The 15,440-nt window shown below is 40.8% G+C and overlaps 1 protein-coding gene across 1 annotated transcript in view; it reads right to left on the bottom strand.

Annotated features, from left to right (window-relative positions):
- The window catches only part of SYNE2 (spectrin repeat containing nuclear envelope protein 2), a 248,849-nt gene that overhangs the window by 203,587 nt on the left and 29,822 nt on the right, over positions 1 to 15,440 (bottom strand). The window contains exon 2 of the mRNA XM_072116513.1: positions 7,353 to 7,466. Within this exon, the coding sequence (XP_071972614.1) occupies positions 7,353 to 7,428 (76 nt within the window). The 5' untranslated portion in view covers positions 7,429 to 7,466. The remainder of the gene's footprint in view (positions 1 to 7,352; positions 7,467 to 15,440) is intronic.

Raw genomic sequence — 15,440 nt, 5'->3', positions numbered from 1 at the left:
AAGGGTTAATGCAGGCATGTGGTAAGCAGGAGAAATCTGTTTGGTCTATGTTGGCCATAGACATGTTTGTAATGTCCGTACTGGGCCTGCTTATTATGGAGTAGGGGTAGGCAGATAGTGGGACGCCTACTCCATCCAGGCTTCGGTGCTGGGATTCTATTTAGCCCACAGGTGCGGGTCACAGGTCTCTTTAGTGCCTGATTTAGGGCGCGTTCACGCGGTGCATTTTGGTTTAGTTCTCATTGCGTTTTGAAATGCATTAGGACAGCTGAGGAGAGGTTATTTGCCTAATTACATTATTGTTAACACTTGTTTTTACAAAACACACTGTAAACACGATGGTAATGCATATGTTAACACATTGCTAACGCACATGCATTAACATCATGTTTACAATGTGTTTTTTAAACTCAAGTGTTAACAATAATGTAATCAGGCAAATCACCTCTTCTTAGCTGATCAATTGTGTTTCAAAACGCAAATATAACACTACCAAAACGCACTGTGTGAACACGCCCTTAGACTCCAGGCCAGAAGAAGTAGGTGAGCTGCATGCTGGACTGTGTTCAGACACCTAAGGTAACTGAGAGCCTCCATATAACTGCTGACCAAGAGCGTGTGCCTAGCAGCCAGGTGCATGTATAGATTGGGACTTGCTATTGTATTAGACAGAAATCGGACGAGTAGGATTGTTTTTGTTTATGCTTATGCTGAGGCTGAATTTAAAGTTGTTTGACCGCAGAGTGTGAATAAAACACTGCATTTGGACTATAACCTGTGTGTCCCTGCTTTCTGCACTACTACCTAGCATCTACCAGAGCAATTCGCCACACAATGTAAAAAATCATAATCATTACAAGGATTTAACCCCTCCACCATAGGCAAGTACAACATATCGGGGCTTATTTACCAAGGGACCGCGGATCGCATTTCCGTCGGACTACCCAACATTTTCAGGATCTGACTAATTCGGACTGAGCGTGGGATTTAAGATTAAAATTGTGTTGCAACCAATGCCCTTATATACACCGGGAAGAAGATGGTGAACTCCGGTGGACCTGAGCGGGAAAGACACATGCAGGATATCGGGCGCACGATCTTAGTGAATCGTGGCACAGTGCATTGTTGTCTGACAATGCCTTTTCGGGAACTCCGAGGGAGCGGGTAAGTAGATGTGCCCCATTATTCTAAGCCGGAGGAAGGTTCTTCCTTCTGAGGTCAGAATGGAGTTTCTATAAACATTGCTCTTGACATTGAACCTATAGATCAGTGGTGGCAAACCTTTTAGACACAGAGTGCCCAAACTACATCCAAAACCCACATATTTTTCGCAAAGTGCCAATGCGACAATTTAAACAGTAGCTTATTACTCCCTGCTCTGTCACATGTTTCCATTGTATAGGCACCTGAGGACACCAACACAGTAGAAAGAAGGAGAAAAAGCTTTGGTTATCATTGTAGCTTCCTTCTAGGGTCCTGGGCTGCCTGGGAGTGCAAGAAGCCTTGAGTCCTGTCTGCCGAAGTCTGCGGTGGGGTGATGGCGCAGGTGCCCATAGAGAGGGCTCCGAGTGCCACCTCTGGCACCCGTGCCATAGGTTCGCCACCACTGCTATAGATGATTGGTGATAGTTAAGGAGCTACTTATATTTACTCTTGGGCTACTGAAGCCCCTAAAGTCTTATAGTCATGACCCCTGCTCTACTAAAGATAAACATTAGCAGTGAAGTGAATTTGTAATGTAGAATATTAACAAACTTGTTCCCCAAGCCAAGATCTTACTAAATAACTTCAATGCCTTCATAATTCAGTGAGTTTAACTAAGCTCCGATGTTAATCATCATAAAACAAATCTTTAAAAATTGCCAATATAGCTAATATGGGGTCCTGAAGGTAGGAGACTCTTTCAAGTACGGTAAGTCTTGACCCCATTTTAATGGGTGGTGATAGAATGCATATGAAAGTGATCATCACAGGTCCTGTAATAGTGTAGAAGATACTCAAGTCATACAAAATTGAGAAATCCATCACCAGAGGATGGGATTTTGGTAACGTTAGGAGACCCCCAAAATAGAGCCACATTTTTTACTTTACTATGTGTCTTCACAGCACTAGAGGCACATATAATAGCAGTATATATTTTGGTTTATTATGGAACATTGCTATGGCCAGAAATAGGCTCTAGGTGGCTGTGCCATAAGTTTAATGTACAAAACGGAAGCTGGGGGTTATCCCAGACAACCCCTCAAAGGAACCAGAGGTTACATGCTACTTTGTAGCACTGACATACTGGATGGATTCAATTCTAACAAAAATCCAGATAAGATTTGCGTTTTTTTTCCAGTGGCTGCTTTTTACTTCTTTACTCTCTGTAGAAAGTCAATTAAACTTCTTAACCTAATTAGTTTCCTATTATTTTTTTTCTGCATTGTATTTGAGAGATCCTGAGATAAAGAGCTATTAAGCTAAGAGCCCCTCATAGGGACAACGACTGACAAGGCAGAATTGGTTGTCACCATATAAGAAACAGGAAATAGCTGTGAAGCTGCTTTGGCACAAGCTGAGTATTTGCTGGCAGGATCTCTGCCCCCTGCATTATTCTGCCATGGTTAATAAGGGGGCACAAGGGAAGCTTATTCTTTACACTTATGAGTCATTTTCGCATTTGCCGTTTATTTTTAGATAGCTTGAGAACTAGTATATTAAATATTACATCTTGCATATTCGCCTGTCATGTGGTAGACATGATCTCAACATGCACAATCTTGTATAACAGCTGCTGGTAAACTATGGCTAGTGAGTATGCGGCCCTATTCTTGAATGTGTGACTCATGACTATTATAATATACAGCTGTACTAACAAAGAACTGCAAAAAGTATATGAAATATATGAAAAGTGTGTGAATATTTCTTCAGTACTTGGGAAAGTTTTATCACTGTGATGTCGCCAGAGATGAGGAAAGACATGAGGCAACATCACCACATTGATGTACCAGGAGCGGCAGCTTGTAGGAGATCCCCCTCTAGAACTTGACTGAACATAGGTCAGTATTGAGAGTATGCACTGATCGTAGTAGTGTTGTTACAATACACCATGTTTGGGTCGTGTTGGGGAGGCTTGACCTCTGGGGATAAGATGATTGGCAAGTGTCCCGTTTCTTTTTTCTGTTTTTGTATTGCCACCCCCCCCCCCCTCCTCCTCACTTTCCATCAGAACTGGGGCCACATCAGGATACAGGACTGCTTACTTGGCTAACTGTCCGCTAGTACTGACTGCTGAATGGAGAATGGATGCTCTATCAATTATATTGACCCTGGTGAATTATCAAGACCCCCCCCCTTTCTCTCCTCCCCCTTCCTCTTACCCCCCCCCCCTCCTTCCTTCTTTTGGGGTATTTGACCTATTGTGATTTTGTAGGTCTTTTTTCATAATTCAAGAAAATCAATAAACACAGTTTAAAAAAGGAAAAGCATGTGAAAATTATAAAACGTATAAAACCGCTCTTAAACATTTACTCGCACAAAATTGAGCTTTCCAATGGTATAAAAAAAAAAGGTAGGTGTCAATTATATCGATCATTCTTCCCTCCACCAAATTTTTGTATCCAATAGCGGGTGTCAATACGCTGATTTTGGCAAAGGTGAATTTTTTCCTATAGCTATCACCATTACCAAGCACTCAGTGCCAACATTTGCTTGTGACAATAAGAGAAGCCTCAGCAAATATAACATGTCAGCTTTTCCCTATCATCTGAATCTATCTGGCTAGCAAATAGGGCATAAACTAGAAAATTGCTGTATTTATGAAGGTTCAAAGGTTAATTGAAACATATAAAAATTTCAATAAAATGGGTCAAGATATAATAAAGATTATAGGAGCATTATTGTTACGTGTATAACGTAGCACTGAGGCAAAGCTGAGAAGTCTTGGAAAGCTGGGTCATAACCTGTGTAATGGGAGAAAATACTACAATACTACAATGTTAATTGTTTCTCCAGGGCAATGAAATGTATGTGAAAGGGTGTGTGTATGTATATGTAACTAAAGCCCTGCAGGTGATTCTGACATTACTGCAAATCCACCTGAAAAACTGGATGTATTAGCAAATTATTTAAAAATGCAATGCTACAAATTCAAAAGAGAAAACCATTACTAGAGATGTCTCCTAGTTTGCATTTGTAGTGCAGCCTCAACCATTGATATCTCCTACTTTTCTTCTGCTCATCTAGGGCAGCAGACATAATCCCATTAGTACCTCAACTTGTAGGGTTACACATGGGTTATTCAGGAGGTTATCCAGGGTATACAATGATGAGTGATAACCCCTTGAATAACCTGTTTCCCCATCCTGGTTTCCACACTTTTAAAAGGTCCAAGGGATCAGGCAGCAGAGCCCTTTAACCTATTTTGCAATGATTCACCAACTAAGTGTCATGGCATCATGTGTCCAAGAGGCGGTACTGTACTAAAGATGTCCATCCCCCTCCCTCATTCACCGAAGTTTCCAGACAGACCATTCTGGAACACCAATTGGCAACGCAGTACAACCTACAGTGACTGAGGGGACTTGATGTCTTTAGTACAGCAGCACAAATCCAGCTGTCACATGATGCAATGACACCCTGAATCTCGAGATGGAGACCATGAGATTTGGTGGGTCACTGTAAGGCAGGGTAAAGGTGCTGCTTACTGGTCCCTCACAACTAGGGAGAAAACTAGCAGCTAGCAAGAAAACCAAGTTAGTAACCAACGTCAATCAGAGTGAATTCCTAAGATAAAAGAGAAAGTAAAGTGGAGGTGAAGCTATTTTAACATCCACACAGATAGATAATAAAAACTGCAGAGGTAGACGATCAGCTAATGCTTCTATTAATGACACATTCCATGTCTCCTGTACTGTATAGCAGGCATGAACATGACTATGGCCACACCTTAGTCTTGTCCGGCTCACAATAAATATGATACATTTACGTAAACTACATGTGCAAGATTTTCTATGAGATCCCAGTCAGATGCTAATCTGATCACATCAAGAGGTTGATGGCATTTATGTCTTCAGACTAATGATATATGCTATATTATTACCATCAGGATTCATTAAGGGTTTTTTTAATAGAAAAACATTTCATATCTGTTATTATAGCAGTGGTGCTGTAGGAAAAGGTGACCAGTATGAGGTATGATCATGAGGAGATTACAGATATCTGTAATGGTCAACGGGGAATTCAATGAGGCTCTACCCAGATATACAGTCCCCCTCTGTTTGTGGTCATTGAATTAAAAAATCCTAAAAACCCATAAACATCTAAAATCTCCTAGCAGGCAGTTTTCTACACTGTCAGTAGTCACTGAAAATTAGGGAGATTTATCAGAAGTGTCTGAGAGCAGAACCAATCAGAGCTCAGCTTTCATTTTCCCACAGCTGCTTATAAAACTAAAGCTGAGCTCTGATTGGTTTCTATGGGCAAGTAGAACAGTTTTACATCAGACACTTCTAAAAACCTCCCAATAATAGATAATATACTTAAAAAACAATGCATGGTTGGAAGTCCACATTTAGGTACAGTTCTTCAACATGTATTCGCAAAAAGTGTTTTGCACCAGGCTGTATCTGTTTCCTATAGATGTATCTTATCTTCCTGTTATGGTCAATAACTCAAAAATCGTGAAAAGGTGAACAGTGCAGCCATACATGTGCTGTGTGCATACCTCTTATAGCTTGGTTTCATATTATGTGTTAGAACAGGTTTTATAACCTAGAGCCAGTAAAGAGAAATAGCATCCTCAAGTCAGGCAAATGTCAGCAGCACCCAGATTATGCAATCCATACCCCATCTATACAGCTGATACAAGTGGACACTCAGATTTTCTTAAGTATCAGACAAATATCAAATCAGAAAAGGCTCTTAGTAGGTTATTACTGCTCTGTATCCTGATCCTGTTGAATATTTATCATAATCAATGTACATGTATTTAATTGTCAATTGCAAGACTAATAACACAATAAACACAAATATTGTACGTGTGGGATGTGACAATATTTTTGATCAGGGTGGAAATCTGGGTGGGGATATGTGATTCACACCTGTACGCAAGACCTGGTCAAAGTGCCACTCGAGTTCCTACTTATCGTTACCCTTGTTTTATCTACAGGTGTGTTTCCTAAATAAACAGGGAGAGGTGGAGATATTACAGGACAGCCAGGTCTCCATAACTGAATTCAGGTATGGGTAAACAGCGGCAACCATTCAATACTATTGCCATTAATTATATAAGGAGGTTTGTTTCTAAAGACAACTTTTTGAAGAATTGCAAGAGTTAGGCTGAAAAAGTAGATATATTGGAATAAGGTCATCAAGAAATATTGTAGCTGAATAGGGAAATTTTCCGTCGGGCTGCATTCACACTTTATGTTTGGATTGTCTTTAGTAAACAATGCAAAACACATGGAGCTACTTACCAATCGCATATGCAATCCGGCCAAGCTTGGACCCTACTTACCCTAAACACAATCCATACGAAACATGGGAATGCAACTTCGGGGCTGAGGAAAATGTAAGCCTGGTGCAGATTTAACAGCTATTGTTAAATCAATACAAGCAGACGGTGACCCAATTACCTGGTGCAACCTATTTACAATGGACTCAGATTCCAAAATGAATACCCTAGATTTCACACCAAAGCAATAATTCTGAGCTAAAATCAGGAGTAGACAAATACAGCAGATGTCCCTGTGTATTAGGAATATATAGGACACTCACTTTGACTATACTAATCTATTAAGAGTAGAGAACATGTGTACCAGTCCAAAAGTAATTGTGTGGTCCCTTGTGTCCAGTCCCTTGTAAGCATCAAACACTGATATGTTCATTTTAAGTTGGGAGAAGGGCATTGATTTCAGGTGTACTGGTTATACAAATGGTGCCTCCACCACTGGTGAATGATAAAACTCTAATCATATTTAAGATGATTTTGATTTGGCAGCTCCCATCCCCCATTTACTCCGGCGGTCTTGCCAGCTTAGCAAACATTGATACAGGTATCATCACAATACTCTTATTCATAACATGATTAACTTCTGATAATGAAATATTCAAGTAACTTATCCAAAATTGTCATGAACGCTAGATATTTGGTTTTGGTATCTGGTTGATGGCAGCCCCTTGTGCCTTTACCAGCCTGATGCCACCATCTAGTGGGTCAGATCCAGCAAAAGTATTAAGAGAATAAATGTCTCCTAGATATCTTTCTTTACTGATGGATACAGGAAACAATCAAACCATGATGTGGCTGAGATATGGGAAAGCTAAACTTTTTAATGCAAAATAAAATATTTAAGAAAGAATGAAGTTACCTTGTAGAACCTGATATCGCTGGTCTATGGCGAGCTGATCCTCTGCTGTGGACGAGGATCCACTGTCCGATGACATGTTGTTGTAGACCTCATAAGTGTGGAGACCAGATGAGTCTGTAATAGAGACAGATGTATTGCTAGACTTAACATTTACTGCATAGTGCTAAATTTGAAGGAAAGAAAAGTGCATTATCAGCATCAAGAACAGCAGAGATCTCCACCCTTTCTGCCCTTTGGCTGCTGTCAATGTATAGATAAATATTCTCAGGTTCATGTATAAAACAGGAGCAAATTACAAAAAAAGTTGAAGATTACAGAAACCAATCACAATTAAAGGAAATCTTCCTTCAAAATAAAGCATGATAAATGAGGGATACCTACTTATAGATCTAGGCACCATGAATGTGGTAATCTTTTTATATTTGTTATCCATTGCTTCCTTCTAAAATCAACTTTTTAGATTATGCTAATGAGGGGTTGTTACAGAAGCCCTCCCTGCTTTGGCTTCACAAGCTGTTGTTACACTGTGCAGCAGCACATCTCAGGACTGGTAACACCCCCAGAGTCCTGCTGGCTCATTAGCATAGTATTAAGTAAGTTTAAAAGATAAGTATTATTTAATAAGTTGATTTCAGAAAAAGGAGGCCATGGATAACAAATATAAGACTACCAAGGTCACTGGCCCACGTTTATTAAAGTGTTTGCGCCAATTTTCTGTCTGACTTTGCACTAAAAAGATAGTACAAACTGCTTGTACATGTACTGTATTTATTAAGTGTCTGCGCCAGTTTTGTGTCTGACAAGTCATAAAAAATCTGCACTTAAAGGGGCATGTTACTGCTCGTAGTTTGCGCCACATTTATTATTGATGTGCATCACAATTCTGTCTGCGCCACAACTCTGCATGATTTTGATTGTAGATTTCCGTTAAGCCTCATTTTGCAAGTCAAGTATTTCATATTAACTTTTCGTTGGGAGAATTTTAGGGTTCTTTCTTTCTTCATCAGGATAATGACCCATTCAACACCTAAATGCAACAATTTAATTTCCTTTTAGACAGCTATACATGGAGAAAAATAAAAAAATAAACTTTTATACCTACATGTGAGTCCGATGAGGCACATCAGACTCACATCGGAAGATCCTGCATCGGCCCCTCCTCTTGCAATCTGCCAAGTGAAGACCTCATTGCGCACGAGCCGTACCTACGGCATTTGGCGCAGTGAAGCTGGGGTGTACTATCCCGGATTCACTTGCCGCAGTAGAGAGGGGGCGGAGGGAAGGAGAGACAATGTGAGTATAAAGTTGTTTTTTTTTAAAGGGTCGCTTTAAAATACTAATAAAAGTATAGTTGGCTATAACACATCAATGCCAACCTCAGTCACTGTGCTTCAAGCCATCAACACTCCTGCCACATGCAGGAAGTGCTTTCTGATAATTAAGTAACTTCCTGTTTCTGTAATGGTCTGTACAGGAAAATGTCCTTATAGCATCAAAAGCAACTTTTGATAGAACAGCAATGATGGGACAGGAGCATACAGGAAGAGAATGAATTTCCAAGGGGATGACTCTCCTATTAAATTTGGGTGGTTTGGGATTGCATGCTACACCTCATGAAGAGTTTGCGAAGCATTGTTCTAGACTACAAAAGGTTAACAAAAGATTCTGATATTGATCTTCTTAATCCTGATTTCTGTTGGCATTGTAGTTTTAATCTCATCAGCTTAAAGGCTTTTTGAAGGTCTAAACCCAGGTTGCAATGCTCACACCTACAAATCAGGAGCTCTGTTCTACTTCTTAGCTGGTTCACATCTAAGCCAAGTGACCAAGTGTACAGAATTGTGAAGTCCTACAAGGCATTTGTCAAAGAATATTTTCTTTTCATGGTTAAATTATAGAGATTTAAAAGCAAATTGTCACCCTGGTTTAACTACAAAACTAACCTATAAATTAGATAGGCCTATGCCCACACGACTCCCTTGCCAAAACTTGCAAAATTGCTCTGGGGGTGTTATATGAGCACCTCAGGGTTCAAGCATCACAGCAATAACAGCGCCCCCTACTAAACTTTATCTATCCTATCTGCATTGTTTTCCATCCCTCTTCAGCTATGCCAGTCCTGGGTCCAGTTAACACTCCTCAAATCACTTCAGTGTCATAAGCATATTTCTAAAGAGAAGTTTTGGCACAGAAGAAGCTGCTGGACAAAAACACAAGGTTATGGGTGGCATCTGTGGGCATAAGGATCCCCAGACAAAGATCAGACAAAACACATGCAAAACGCATGTCAAAAAGCGCTATCTTTGGTAACAAACCTTAAAAGAGAACCTTCCACCACGGATCCACCTATAAAGGTAGATCGGGTGGTAGATGCATCTATAGAACGTGAGGATAGCCCTAAGGGCTAATCCTCACATCCCCGCAATCTTTTTACAACGTTTATTTCCCTAATATGCAGATTTTCTAAAGAGGCTACTTGGGCGTGGAGTAGATCCAGTAGCCTCTTTGATCCTCCTATCAGATATCTTCGTCCGCAGGCCTGCTGTTCTGTGCATGCACAGATGGCAGGCTGCACGGACGAGGGCGCGCAGCTATGAGGAGATATCTGGTAGGAGGATCAAAGAGGCTACTGGGGCATGAAGTAGCCGGGCAGTGTAGCCTCAGCTCCATCTACTCCATGCCCCAGTAGCCTCTTTAGAAAATATAAGGGAAATAAAAGTTATAAAAAGTTTGGGGGACGTGAGCATTAGTCCTTAAAAGGGCTATCCTCAGGTCCAATAGATGCACCTACCACCTGATCTTCCTTTATAGGTAGATCCGTGGTGGTAGGTTTCCTTTAAGGTAAGACTTATGCAGTCTCTAAAAGCAACAACATGGCTCTCATGAGGAACAATCCTAAGGATTTTCTAAATGATATCAATACTGCCATCAATGACTACCAATGCTTACACCAAGACAATAAGATCAATTCAAAGCACTGCCACAAATGTACATTGTACAAAACGCCTCACACTGTCAAGCCTAATTAGGGAAACACATCACCAATAATGCAGCTCCACCTTAATGCAGGTGGTGCTGCCTGAGGTGAGAGGCTCAACTGTATGACACCCCTGTATGATGGCAATAAACCATGTCCTAGTTACCTCTGAGGAGGCCCATCAAGTCCAATAAGACATGGCGCCACCTGCAGTGGGTTATGAGAAGGATTTATGTGCCCAGCGCTCAGTTATCACTATAACATAAGGACACATATGAGACCCCCTAATAGAGGAACTGGGGATGTCTTTAGACCTGCATGACATGTTTACTAGGAGTCAAGGTCCACTAATGTTCCCATGTTAGTTATATTACTTCAGACGGTTATCACTAGCTCTAAAGGGTAGAACTTTTCCTCCTGAGCTTTCAGGACATGAGGATACTCCAGAGTGATCTTCTATGGAATGTCCTGAGAATCTTGTCAGTGAGGAATTTTTAATCTGATTGAAGATCTCCAAACTAGGATGAAGGCTCCCATTATTCTACCAAACACCATAAGATAGGTCCCTCTGGTCTTATGTCCTCCAGCATAACCATCACTGCAGGTAACAAATTTCTTTCATACAACAGGTTTATGCTGCGCCTCTTGGCTGTAGAGAATATCAGAGGCTGAAAGGAGTAGAAGATGGGAAGGTATACATTTCACCATGAACTCCGGTAAGAAAGTCATTCAAGAAGCCTAATGACATGATGTGGGATTAAAGCCAAACTTTTATATATATTCCAAAAAGAACAGATTCCTAACTGTAGACAGCACTGTTTCAATGGGGCACATTTACTAAGGGCCGTGCGCCAGTTTTCTGTTGGATTTTGCAAGTTCTTTTAGGTGAAAACTGCTTGCACATGTATTTAAGAAGTGTCTGCACCAAACGTGTCATCAAACGCAACCATTTTTTGGCACAGCTGCACTAGTCTTCATGGGACAAATATTTCTCGCCGTTTTACACAATCACTGGTGTGTGCCCCCTCTTGCAGGACCCGCTCTTCTTTTTAACTTCTAATGTCGTAGTCATTAATGCTTTTAAAATGATGCAAATGGGCTCCTGGTTCCATAGGTGGCAATGGAGCCTGGAGCCTTCATGCTCGTTTGGATAATTTTTAAAACAGGGGCATTGGAAGCTTAAAGAAGAGCATATCCTGCAAGAGGGGACACACACCAGTATGTTATTGTGCTTAGTTAGCAATCTTTGATCCTGGTGGTAGATGTCCTTTAAATTCACAACAGTCTGACTGGGAGACTATACATGATGAAGGCTCCCGGTCGGAGCCAAAACGCGTTGTAAATTCAATAAGCAAATCCTTTTTAAGAGCAAAGACTGTGATCGTGTCAGATGCAGCGCCAAATACAAACGAGGTCCAACACTTGTGTGATGCTAGCTTGCTGCATACCCGCTCTAATGGGTTTGCGGACCCGCATCTCGTGGCCAGCAGCACCTTTACCAAAATACTCCTACAGACAAGCTATACAAGGTGAGTGTTCTTTCTCTCTACCAACAGCTATATGTTTTTACACTACACTTTTTGTCTTTTTCTACATTTCCATCCTTCTGGTTGTCAGAGTATATACAGCAACCAGATTCTTCCCAGTTTGTATACTTAGTTTGGACTTTTCTTGTAAATGTACCCCAATATCTTTACATCTCATCAGTACAATTTAGGAGACTGGTTTAGCAGATCGAGATACTTTTGACTATGGTCAGGAAGGAAGAGACTTTTGCCACCCCTAACAAATTCTTATATAGCCCCGACCTCAAACCCCATTAAATTGTAGCACCCCCCATAAAATATTACAGGGGTACAACAGAAGACAGGCCAAAGTGAAATTGTGCTCCATAACATGTATTTTCCCTAGCCAAGGCCTGTAACTAACAGGAAGATACATTTCGGGAGTCAACAAAAGTGAATGAAATGACCACCGGTAATAAAAAAATATGTAAGTTCATTCAAATCCTGCCACACACATTTATTGAAATAAAAATTATTTTTATTATTATTTTATTATTATTATTACAAAAACAAACAGTATGTGTCATACACAGACAAAAATTTCCTTCTGTCAACGAGATCTCATATTATTTAGGCAAAAAAGACACTCCTGCACCTCTAGGCTTCTCCATCCAATCTTTTCTCCACTAAGTGTCAATGACAGACGTTCTCTCTAATAAAGATCACATCATTACTTAAAATAATGACCTCATTCTCTTCTTTACTGTTCCACGTTCATGTTCAGATCCACCCACTCCTTGTAAAAGCAAGGAAATGAAACACATGTAAACAGTGGATGGCTTCAGGAGATCAGACAATCTAACGTGTGCCGAGATTATAATCTCTCCATAAATGTACAAGTACAACAGAAAACTAGCAAGGACAATTTCTCAGCATTGCAGTGTTGGGTCCTCCAGATCAACCGATGTAGGAAATCTAACATCAAAAAGCAGCATGATAAACCAGCGGCACTTTCTCATAAATCCAGGCACCGCAACTGTAATAAATGTAATTATATTTGTTATCCATGGCCTCTTTCCTTCTTAAATCAATTTTTAAAATGATGGTTATGAGCTAGTAGGGGAATACCAAATCCCCTCTGTACTGCTGCTTCACAGCCTGTTACACTGTCTCACCTTCCCCCTTGCTCCCTCAGAAGTTCCCCCTCCCTCTGCCTAATGTAATGTCACTGCATCAGAGGAAAGTACTCCTGCAAAGTGTAACAGTCTGTGAAGCTACAGCAAGGATGGGCTCTGGTAACGCCCTCCAGAGCCCTTCTCATTAACATATTTGAAAAGTTGAATTTAGAAGGAAGGAGTCCATGCATACCAAATATAAGAATATTACTACAGTCACTGTGCTCGGATCTATGAGCAAGTGTCCCTGGTTTATCATGACAGTTTTTGTTGGTAGATTTCTTTTAAAATATGAATAAGACACAAGGTTCATAATTGGGATAATACTTCACTTTGGTGTTCCCCAATATGGTTCTAGAAAGTGAGTTTATCAAACCAGACAACCACTTTAAATCAGCTGAATGTGTATAGCATTTCTTCTATAACAAAACAGAAGTTATATTTGATCAAGTATTTGGAACAAAACAACGTAAAATAATCAGTGCTTATTTTACCCAGTTTACCCAACTTTACAGATTATATGGTTTATTCTCCATTTTGCACTGCTGACGTCTAAAAAGTCTGAAACAGCTGTTGGCAAAGCCCAGGCTTTTTCTAATACTAGACCCCATCACAAGAAAACCAATCTGGAGGCTACTTGAGTCGATTTTATAAGGTTTGCTAAACATTGAGCCCCCAGGAAAATTACGCTAGTGGTTCCAAAGAACCTCAACCTGACATTGTTGATTGGAATAAATTACTTTTGAATTTAACACATTCTTTATAGTCAGAATATGTATAATTTAGCTGGTAGGGACACATTTTCCATAGGGTCCCATGGGAGAAATAAATAGTGTCTGTTCATCATGGTTGGGGCTGGATTGAAGCATTACAGTGTGACGTGATGCTATAGTCTGAAAGTATAGACTTTATATGGTGCTCTTTCAATTTATTAATGAATGATCTTTCTTTAAGGCAATTTTGTATAGGGGCACGGCTTTGGTGCAAATGAATTATGGAGTAAGACATAAGACCCTAAACAGTTTGCCTGCACTACAGAATGCACAATCTTCAGCAAAACTGATTTTTGGCCTATGGGCTACAGGAGTTGAGACTTTTGTCTCATAAGTTATTCCTAAAAATAAAACCATGGGGGAAATTTAATATTTGTGTTACAAGGATATTTTTTTGGTGCAAAAACTGTGTGCTGTAATAGACTGTTTTCTTTTACTGTGCTGCACAGGATTAAAGGAACCCTACTATGAGGAATCTACTAGCAGAAGTAAATCTGGTGGTAGATTCCTCCTGCCTGCCTCTGCCCCAATCTGTAATTTAACTAATATTGGAATCTTTTAAACAATGTTATCAAAGTACTATGTAAATTACCTGCAGAGGCTATGGGAATGTGAAGTAGATACACGTCACTTCACTTGAGTATAAGGTGCTTAGGTAGGGTACCACCCCAATCTTTGCAAAACAATAACCTGGCACCCCAAAGTATGTAGAGAAAGATATTCCAATTTATTGAGATATATAGCAATCCATAAATATTGACATTTCGGTCTATCCGACCTGCATCAGAAACATGGATTGCTGTAGGGAGATGAAGAGTATGAGGCAAAATACTCCTCATTAGTGGCAAAACACATGCGTGTCTCTTCACTCTACCGGGTACGGGGGTCCGAGGTACTGCACATAGAAGCCGGCGATGTGGAACATGAAACAAGAAGAGAAGCATGCCGAGAACCCTGCAATAGCTACCTGGGTGTGGAGTAGCCTTTGCGCTCACCCAGGCTACTCCACGCCCCAAAGTTTCGTTAGGTTACAAGATTAGTTAAATAGAAATAGAAGTTGGTAGACTTTTTGTGGATCTAAGTGTGCGACATAAATTGCCCCAAAAAAGTGTCATGGAAAATAGAAGAGCTGGAAAAGTATCAGGATTCACAAGTTCACCCAAATTGAGCAAAAAATAAACATCTATGGGGATATTTATCATGAGCGCCAGCGTATGATCGCCCCACCGCTACAAATTCGCAGCCGGATACATCAAGAGGCTTCTGCCTATTGATGTATCGGGCTGCCAGCAGCGCAGCGTTTATCCTGCCTGGCGTAGAAAAGAACGCAGCCGGCGACTTTTCACGTATGAAAAGTCGCCAGCAGCAGCGAGTGCACAGACGTGGGGACAGTAACGTCCCGCGCCTGCCAGCCGCTCCCTCCGTTCGGCGGGCCGCACCCCCCCCCCCTTCACGCCCCACTGGCGTGAAGGTGGCGGATTGGGGAAAATAATCGCAAAAGACAGCAATAAGTTAGCATTTGCGATTATTTCAGGGCCTCTGCGCCACTGGCGGTGCGCAGAGGTCCTGATAAATATCCCCCCTTGAGTGTCAGAAGGAAAGTTAATTTGTGGCACAACCAATAAATAAGTGCAGCAAAATAAAAAAAGGCCACTACA

Source organism: Engystomops pustulosus, chromosome 7 (assembly GCF_040894005.1).
Source record: "Engystomops pustulosus chromosome 7, aEngPut4.maternal, whole genome shotgun sequence".
Lineage (NCBI taxonomy): Eukaryota > Metazoa > Chordata > Amphibia > Anura > Leptodactylidae > Engystomops > Engystomops pustulosus.
This window is presented reverse-complemented; position numbering and strand designations above follow the sequence as displayed.